The sequence below is a fragment of the Melanaphis sacchari genome, unplaced genomic scaffold (genome assembly GCF_002803265.2).
Source record: "Melanaphis sacchari strain LSU unplaced genomic scaffold, SCAv2.0 Contig8_pilon_pilon, whole genome shotgun sequence".
In the NCBI taxonomy this organism is placed as follows: Eukaryota; Metazoa; Arthropoda; class Insecta; order Hemiptera; family Aphididae; genus Melanaphis; species Melanaphis sacchari.
In genome coordinates this window covers 1,825,706-1,836,357 of record NW_020271635.1, presented here as the reverse complement: position 1 = coordinate 1,836,357, position 10,652 = coordinate 1,825,706, and the positions used below count along the sequence as shown (strand labels likewise).

The 10,652-nt window shown below is 24.1% G+C and overlaps 1 protein-coding gene across 1 annotated transcript; it reads left to right on the top strand.

The window, feature by feature from the left end:
• The first annotated feature begins 4,598 nt into the window (after positions 1-4,598).
• LOC112602591 (prostaglandin reductase 1-like) lies at positions 4,599-9,974 on the top strand. The gene is made up of 8 exons (XM_025350756.1): positions 4,599-4,775; positions 4,899-4,944; positions 5,034-5,090; positions 7,689-7,874; positions 8,297-8,570; positions 9,386-9,497; positions 9,619-9,737; positions 9,837-9,974. The coding sequence occupies exons 1-8, from the start codon at positions 4,670-4,672 to the stop codon at positions 9,945-9,947; spliced, it is 1,011 nt and encodes a 336-aa protein (XP_025206541.1). The 5' UTR covers positions 4,599-4,669; the 3' UTR covers positions 9,948-9,974.
• The last annotated feature ends 678 nt before the right edge of the window (positions 9,975-10,652 follow it).

The following is a 10,652-nucleotide window of genomic DNA, read 5'->3' as shown; positions in this document are numbered from 1 at the left end:
ATTTAAGTATTTCCTATTTTCCTATAAGGTTATTGTAAAACTTAAGTTTGATTTTTTTCATAAAATATTATTATGTGCATATGTTGAAAATTTGAAATCAATAAATTTACTATAGTTTGTTTAATAATTTGATAATTATACTGATAAAAATATAAATTGATTACCTAAGTTTTATTCAACATTATCCATTTTCACCATTCTGTAAGTGACCAATAAAAGTGTACAAGGTTTTTATCTGATAAATCACTTATTTTAATGATAATAATGAGCAACACGTTACCACCAAAAGAGTACCTTTCACTTTTCCACCAATACTGTTTCCAACAATTGAGACATTGACCACATTTCATCCAATTTCAATTTTTATATCATTAAAATCTATAATATAGTAAATTTATTTATAAAACTATATATATATAAAATTTAAAAACAATTTATTATAAATATTTATAATAATAAGTCACGATTTTGGTCAAATAAATACACAAAATACAAATCAAATAAATAATAGGACTTTTTAATTATACCATCAATTTTAACGCAACATTAAATTTTCTTAGTAAATAAAAGTTATATAAAGTAATAAATAATATACATTATAATGTAATATGTGTATTTTATTTATAATATTTTAAATAAAATTTCTATAAAAATGATTTTATTAACATTTATAATAAACTAGCTGACCCGGCAAACGTTGTTTTGCCAAAAAGTTTTTTTAAATATTAAGTGGACCCGGCGAACTTAACGCTTTCTGATAAGCTTTAGAATGATAATAAAACATATAGTTCAAGAATTTATTTATTGATTTATTTGTTTTTTTTTCCTATAATATAGGTATACAATATTAAAAAGTATTTGTGGTGCGGGTGTTTAGAGTTTTTCCAAAAAATTTTTTCATAAAAGCCTTCTCCTGGCAATTACGAACAATTTAAAAAAAATTTGAGCCAAATCGGCCCAGCCGTTCTCAATTGATGAATTATTGTTATACATTTTTGGCTCTATTTTTATATATATGATTGTTTTTAATTATTTTATAATATCTTTGAATACCTAGTCTTTTAACTTTTTCTTTATAGTTTGTTGTTAGTTGTTTTGATGGAAACGTGGTCAATATTTCATTTGGTGAAAAGTAGTATTGATGGAAAGAAAAAGGTATTTTTTTGGTGAAAACGGGTACTCCATATTTTCGCTATAGCAATAAAACGAAAATGCCTAAAATTATTAATTACAATAAAAAAAAATCAGTCCATAATTATAGGCTTACCTACCAGGAAAAGTCCCGATATACTGCCGGTAGAGGTGATCCGTCACGAATTACACTATCCGAAATACAACGTTCCGTCAACAGGATCTCGACACAATACCTATAATGCGTTTAAAATGAATATCGTGTTTACTATATGTCAAAATATAATATTGTTTTTAATAACGGTAGACATATTATTTGCTTGTAAATTTTAATGTATATAACACTGGCATCCAGACAAATGGACAAACCGAAATAAAAACGGATGATGGTCTTGCTGCCAACCAATAAATCGTTAGGACACATCCATTTTAATTATACATTTACAAACAGATTGCAAACGGATAATTTAGACAGATACTATAAGGAAATGGACTCATCCTCATGTAGTACTACTGTTTTATAAACATATTATACAACTAATACAAAACAAATTTGCGTTTAGCCATTACAAATTTTATATTGATAATCATAGTCTTTTAGACAAACCAAAGTAAACTGATTTATTGACTATTACCTACCAAACTAAAAATAAGAGAATTATCAGTTTTTTTAACTTCTAAGTGGAGAAAGAAATGATAGATTTTACAATTTATTTTTAGGTACTTATATGTATGTATGTATGTTGTATTCAGGATAAGTAGTCTAAATGTTTCGATTTTTATCTTTAAAAGTGATTTCTGACAATAAATTAGATCTATAAATGGTGCTAAACTAAATTAAATGAAAAATTCTTTTTTAAGGTATTTAAAGTTCAAAATATACTCAACAATATTCTTCAATCACGAGACAAACATGCTGGTTAAACACTAAAAGACTGCCGACCACGTGAATCGCCGTCTCACCAATAACAACCCTCATAGGTATTTAATATTTCTATTCCTTTAGATCGTTTAACCTAGACTCACTCTAAGCTAACCTTATGCATAACCTACCAACCATTTGACGACAATCACAATCAAATGTAAATGACAAACATTCCTATTTCAATTTATGTCATTATTGTTCACAAAGCTTCACAGTACTTTGTTGAACGAGAGAAAAAATTATATTTTATCATATGAGTGTTAAAAAAAAAGTACTCTTACTAGTAGCTTATAGTATAAGTACTCTTATATTCTATCGATCCTAAAATTTAATTGTAAACAATCATATCACCAATATGCATGCTTCGTTATTAAGTAGTGTGAATTGTCACTCAACGTTTTTATATAGATAATCATTTATATGATTTTCGAAAATTATACAACAAAAAATTTCTAAAAAAAACACATTTTATGCAATACTATAGTGAAAAATTAAGTTTTGAAATTCAAAATTTCTTATCTACCCTAAGATATGACGCCAAAAAAGACTGAGAACAAAAAAAAAAAAAAAACAAACAATTTTTTCCTAGATAATGGCCCACCGTGGTTTTTGCCGATTTTTTAAAAAAAAATTAAATATTTCTATTTTTTAGGTAATAGAATGTTTGAAAAAGCATTAAAAATAGACTAGAAAGTTTAATGCAGTATCCTTCTACCCTTTTAAGAAATCATTAATACAAATTTTAAAAATTTTAGGACCACAGGCCCCGAAAAACCGTCTTTTTTAAAAAAAAACAAGTTTTATGCGATTTCTAAGTGAAGAAATGAGTTTTCAATGTCAAAATTTCATATCCACCATTATAATATGTGATGTCTGAAAAGAATAAAAAAAAAAGGAAAAATATTCAATTTTTTTTTAATTTACGGGGCCCACAGCCACTTGTTGATTCGTTTCGATAAAAACCCCATATTAACTCCATTTTTGGATCTAAAAAGTTTTTTAATATGTTTGAAACGTCATAGAATGTTTGATGTAATGTCCTTTTACCTTTTTATGTAATCATTAATATGAATTTAAAAAATTTTAGGACCACAGGCCCCAAAAAACTGTCTTTTTCTTAAAAACACGTTTCGTGTAATTTCTAAGAGAAGAAATGAGTTTTTAATGTCAAAATTCCATATGCACCATTAGATATGACTCCAGAAAAGAATGAGAACAAAAAAAAAAAGAAAAATAAGCAATTTTTTCTAGAGAAGGGCCCACCGTGGTTTTTGCCGATTTTTTAAAAAAAAATTAAATATTTCTATTTTTTAGGTAATAGAATGTTTGAAAAAGCATTAAAAATAGACTAGAAAGTTTAATGCAGTATCTTTCTACCCTTTTAAGAAATCATTAATATGAATTTCGAAAATTTAGGACTATAGGCCCCGAAAAACCGTTTTTTTTATAAAAACACGTTTCGTGTAATTTCTAAGAGAAGAAATGAGTTTTTAATGTCAAAATTTCATATGCATCAGTTATGTTATACTAAAAAACTATGAAGATAAAAAAAAGGAAAAATATACAATTCTTTTTTCTTTTATGTTCTACAGCCATCTGTTGATTTTTTTTCTTAAAAACCTACTATCATCTCTTTTTTATTGTTTTAAGTATTTGTAAATATGTTTAAAACAAGCTTAAATGTTTGATGCATTATTGATCTGCTTTTTTATGTAAGTACTGATATGATATTCGGAAATTTTCTAAAAAAAGGCTTGGAAAAAGTGGTTTTTTTAAAAAACCACTTTTCATACTTTATTTAGTTAAAGAAATAAGTTTTTAAATTCGAAACTTCATAAACACCATAAGATGTGAATTTGTGATTCATATATTTATGTGTATTTTTCAATATTTATTATAGGAATTAAATAATTTACAATTATAAGTAATGTTTTAATGAAAATTACAAAGTTAATTTTGAAATGATTTAAACCTTTTTCAAGTTTTTTTAGTTAGGTATTGAATTAAAAAAAGTATTTAATAAAGCCTTTATTACATTTTATTTTTCTAATAGGTAGTTTAAATATTTTGCTTCTTTTCAAAATTGTCCACCAGAAACGAATGCTCCTTTTACACCTAGGCTAACGCGGCCTTTTTAATCATAAATTATAACTGATTACGATTTATTACAGTTTAAAAATTTTGCACTTGATAATTTGTTTTGTTTTTATTTTTTATTATTTAAGAAAAATAGTGAATATATTTTTTATAAAATTTCCCCAGTGAATCAATGTATACACCTTATTAATTTGTAATTAATTCACTGGCGAAAAAAATGAATATATTTTAGATAAACTAAAAAAATCGTTGTAATTGACGAATACCGCCTAAGCCACAGACCAAATTATTATAATTAAACTGAAACTACAATGATATATCATTCATTATCAATTGTAATTATCATTGACATTCATGAAGGTCAGATATATGAAATAAGAACGAATCATCCGTAATGTTTTAGTTGTTAATAAACAACTAATTTTTTATTCAGTTAATAGACGGACACAGCGGCTTAACATTATAACATTATACCTACTTAATTTTATATTTTATTATTTTAAATAGTTAATAAAAATGGTAATTACAAAAAAATTTATTTTAGAAAAACCATTTAGTGGTGCACCAACAGAAGACAATTTTAAACTAGTAGAAGAAGAGCTAGATGAATTAAACAAAGGAGGTAATACATAAATATATTTTAATTTACACTAACCAAAATTACATCTATTATCTAGAACTCTAGAATGTTGAATTTAAAATAATTATTTCTGACCAATTATTGTTTTTTTTCATTTTTTTTTAGAAATTTTAGTTGAAGCAATTTGGCTCAGTGTTGATCCATACATCAGGTACCAATAATCCAAATATTATAAATTATATTTATGCAGATTATAGGTTTATTTCTTATAGAAATATAAGACGAATTTAAATGTTTTAGGCCTTATTCAAACCATGTATCTCCTGGAACAACTGTTATGGGTACTCAAATAGCCAAGTAAGTCTTAAAATTATCAGCATAATATGCTGAAATTAAAATTTTAATCGTTTATATGATGTTCTTATGTTTATACAATAATATTTTATAAAAAATAAATATTTACTTAGTATTATACACATTACACATACTTATAATATCGTAATGATAACAAAACACGTATTATTTTATTTTTTCAGATTAATATTTTTTTTTTTTTTTTTACATATTTAGTTAAAAACGAATTTCTAAAAATTCAAACTTTCTATTTTATCATAAAACATTTGAAAATATGGAATTACATTATATATCTATAAGATATTATGTATTTACGTTAGTAAACAATTTTGATTATAAAATGTATATAATTTATGTTATTACTACGTTATTATTGGTAGTCTAAAGCATTAAGTGTAAACTTTAGTTAATTATTACATGATAAACGAGTAACGAAGTAACAGTAAATGTACTTATTTTTTACGGTTACACACATATTCAGTAATCGAAATGCAACTTCTCGGATTTCATAATTATAAAATCTTCATCTAAATAAAAAAAAACAAAATCACCCATTTATTTATCAATATTTCTAAATTTATCTTTATTTTCTATATTTTCAATAATGAATTAAAATTGAATAAAGTATTCATGTGCATTGTACATAATATAATGTAATTACCTATATATATAATTTTTTAAATCGTTTTATATAACATCATTATGACCTATTTTAAAATGTTTAATATTAAGCTTTGTTTTAGTTTATGTTATTCTTAAATAGCCGTGAAAAAATAATACATATTTAACTATATTATTAATACGCCTTTTTAATTTCCAAAGGCCAATAGAAAATTTATAATTGTATTTATTTAATCTAAATATGTAAATGTGATAATAGAAATCTTTGTCACGCATGTTATCTGAAACTATACATACCCGATTATATTGATTATTTTAAATGAAAAATTACATCAACAGATTTTAAGCCTATTTCTGAATCTATAAGCTAATAAAAAACCGAATTATTAATTTTTTAAATAATCGGCAAATATACACATAAAGATATTTTTATTTTTTCATCCATGTTATCAATTATTAATTATTATTAGAAATTAGTATTTTAGTGAATAGTTGATGTATAGCATAACAGTACAAAAATTGTTCGTTGTTTTTAGTTCACAATAATGAAATTTTATGAATTATTGATTTTTAGTCCAAAATATAAATAAAATAAAATTTGAATCGTTCAACAGAAAAAAATTTAAATAATTTAAAAAAAATGCAACTGTTGAATGATTAAAAAAATAACGCTGGGTGGGGAAACTATGTTAAATTTACGTGTCAAAAATATCATCAAACCAAGAACAAAAAATACTATTTATTTATTCGTGTTACACTAAAAATGTAATGTTAGTATTAGACAACCAAATTTAACACAGATGCATTTTGTACAAAAAACGAAGTCCACGGAGATAGTATATATTATAAAATTAAATTTGATACAATTGATTTTTAATTTTTCTAACTATAAACAGTACCTATAAGCTATAAATACATTTCATTACTTAGTTTATTTTTTACAAATAACATTAATGTAGCATTATTATGATCTACCTAACCTCATGTTCTAACCTATTTATATAAGTAATAATAATATCATTAACCATTATATTTAAACTTTTTCGTCTGATAACTACTACGTATATAATTCTGAATACCGTCTGTCAATAGTTTATTTTACCAACAAAACACTTATTTGGTTATTGATTACTATAATTTTATTACATATTAGTTATAAACTTATAACTTATAATTGTAGTCAAAATACATGTAAAATATGAATGTTATCATAAAAATAAAACAAAAGAAAATTACTACAAATGTATCATACTTGAATTCAAGCTACATGAGCAATTAATACAAATAACAAATATAAAATGTAAAAATCGTATCTATTAAATATATTATTATCAAGTTAAATAATATCCCTGTATAGGTAATGATAAATGAACTTGTACAGCCTTAGTATCTTATCTCCAAATGGAATTTTACCGAACACCAAAATAAGTAAAGTCTGAATATATTATTATGGATTATAATTGATTAAACATCAAGATTTTTTTACCATAGTAATGCTAGAAAATAGTGAACTATCATAATATTAGTGTACTGTACTTTTTTACTATTGTCTATTGAGTATTTCCAGTACCTATCGTTATCTTTCATTATAATATTAAATATACATATGTTTGCTTACTCAATTTTCAAATAAATTTACTTATAATATTTAAATATTGACACCTAAAAATAATATAGAATGTAGCAATACTTTTTGCGCAAAAAAGTTATAAATGTATCTTAATATAGTCTTTAATTTTTAATATAGTTATTTTCATAGACACGAATAGCTCAAACTTTGTGAAGGGACTCAAGCCCCCTCCTCTTAATAATTAATATTATCTAAAAAATTATTTATGCTGAGTACTAAGAACTACATTTTTAATAAATTAGAGTAACTTGACACTTAACAGACATTTTAGCCTTAGAGTGATTATGTTTAATCACACCAAACCCTCCCCATATTTGTGCAAATGGTTATTTTTTACTTTATTTATTTAGAATTATCAAATCAAATAATCAAGATTACAAAGTTGGTCAAATAGTATTCTGTTCTACTGGCTGGAGGACATTAAGTATCATTAATCCCACAAAATCAGAAAAGGACGTTATGCCAACATTTTATGTACTTCCTGATTTTGGAAATTTATCTCCTTCGCTTGGTCTTGGAGTACTTGGAATGCCAGGGTAATTATATTTTATATTTCGTGTAAATATTCTGCCAATGCGATAGTTGTATACTTATATCTGATCATGTACCTAATTGATATTATTACACCTACCTATCTACCTATATTAGTATATAATTATTGTTTTATAATTATTATTATACTATAGAAAATAATAGCAATATAGGCATTAGACGCCTGTTATTTAATGTTTTTTATGAAATTATTATAGTTTTTACCTTTCACAATTAAGTTTGAGTTTTGAGTAGTATATCATTCTATAACTAATAGGTATTTAATGAGTAGTGACTAATATAGCGTATAATTAACAAGAATGAGCATTGATCATCTATTTTTGAATTCGACATATACTTGAGTTATATTAGTTAAATTGTTATAATAATTACAGTTAAACAATTATATTTGAAATTATTATTCTAGCAATACAGCCTTATTTGGATTTTTAAATATTTGCGACCCAAAACCAGGGGAAACCGTTGTCATTAGTGCTGCAGCTGGAGCTGTGGGTATTCACGTGGCACAGATTGCAAAGAATTTAGGATGCTATATAATTGGTTTTGCGGGTTCTGACCGTAAGGTTAAATGGCTAAAAGAAGTTCTTAAATTTGATGCAGCGTTTAATTATAAAACAAAAGATGTCAATGCAGCTCTTCTCGAGGCTGCTCCACATGGTGTAGACTGTTACTTTGATAACGTAAGTGAACGAAATAACTTTGATTTGTTTTGTATAACACATGTTTAACAAGCTATTTATCTCGAATATATAACTATTAATTATATTTATACTAAATAATATATAATACGTTCCTTAAATTAATTTTAAAGTAAGATTGTATAAACCATAATTACTATAACTATAACGTATTATTAATTATTAACATAATAAATAACTAAACAGTACCTATATGCGAGCATCCTTATTATATTTCTATTGTAAAATTCTTAATAGTTACCTACTATTTACAATATTGTACCTTCAATTAAGTTAACTTATCATTACAGTTTATAATTATACATAAAACTTGTGTTTTTGGCTAAATTAATTGATTTATCTTAAATTATTGAACAATGCCAATTTTCTTGTCTCTTCACAAAACTTTCCACTTCTATTTCTCACGAACTTACTTAATTCAATTTGCCCTACTCTTTACTAAAAAAATATTTCAATAATAAAGTCAATGAAGGCCAGTGAAAACCCAACACTCCTTGTCTGCATAATATATAATATTTTATATTGTATTGTGTTATATTTTTATTGATATATTAATACTTTTAATTATACTCATAATTGTTAATTTTGTTCAAAATTCAATTTTGTCAACTTCTTTCTATTACACACACATTGCTTTAAATAATTGTGTGTGACCCGCCATACCTAATTTTTTAATGAATAGTTAGTATTAAAAATCTCAGAAGTTTAGTAAAAATGATTTACATTCAAACATATTAAATTTATATAACAAATTATATGTTTATATTTATTGATTATTTGTAGTAATTAAATTACAGGTTGGCGGCGATTTCAGTAGTGCAGTTATCTATAGAATGAAAAATTTTGGACGTGTTTCGGTTTGCGGCTCAATTTCATCATATAATACTAATCCAAAAAATTTACCAAAAGGTATAAATTAAATTTCAACTCTATAATATACAAACATTTATTATTTTATTAATGCACACTACTATAGATTACATTAAATTATTATTGTTTATAAATTGAATGGAAAAATTATTTTTCTTAGTGCCAATGTTACAACCAGCCATAGTTTTTAAACAACTGAAAATCGAAGGTTTTATTGTTAGTAGATGGGCAGATAAATGGCAAAGTGGTATTGAACATAATTTAAATCTCATAAAAGAAGTAAGCTTTTTTATAATTTTTTCTTAATATTTATTAATCCTAGATAAACTATATTTTTTATTACTTAGTACTTACTATGTTGGTTTTTTTTTTTTTAAGGGCAAACTTATTTATCCAGAGTACATTGTTCAGGGATTTGAAAGTTTACCGCAAGCTTTTATTGGTATGCTAAATGGAGAAAATATAGGAAAAGCTTTGGTCAAAGTTTAAAATATAAAAATTATTATTGCCTACAAATTGATTTTAGTTTTATTTATTAATATTTATAGTTCATAGTTTATAAAACTTTTGAACTTAAAAAAAATTAACATAAGATAAAAATAGTGTTATAATTTATACAAAAGAAGATTTTTTATAAAAATAAATACCCAATATTAATAAATATGACTTAGATATTCTTTCAAAAAAGTTCTAAAAACCAACTAAAATTTAAGTTTTTATATTTTATATGATATTATATTTTTCTATTAGCTTAAAATAATTTTTATTTTCACTGAGTATCTAATAAAAGGTTGACGAATAATTTGACTCAGATTAAGAATTTTAATTCCTATCTCTCTAATCAGTAGTCTATACCTAGTACCTACCAAAAAAAAAAAGAAAAGGTCAAGATTATCTTATAAACATACATTAATATATTATATATAATTATATATATTAAATTTAGAAAATAAAAATATATTAAATTTCTGAAATAATTAACTTCCAAGCTAAGAATATTAATAAAATCTAAATTTGACTGCTATTTTGATCGTTGACAATTTATTAATTAGGATATTACTGTAGTTCGTGCTATTACATGTAAATATTTGTAAATTGTATTATATCATTTAATTACAAAACTGTTTTATCGATATGTAGACCGTATAGACCGATTGGATGATTATAGTTATATAGGTTTTGTGCGATTGCTTA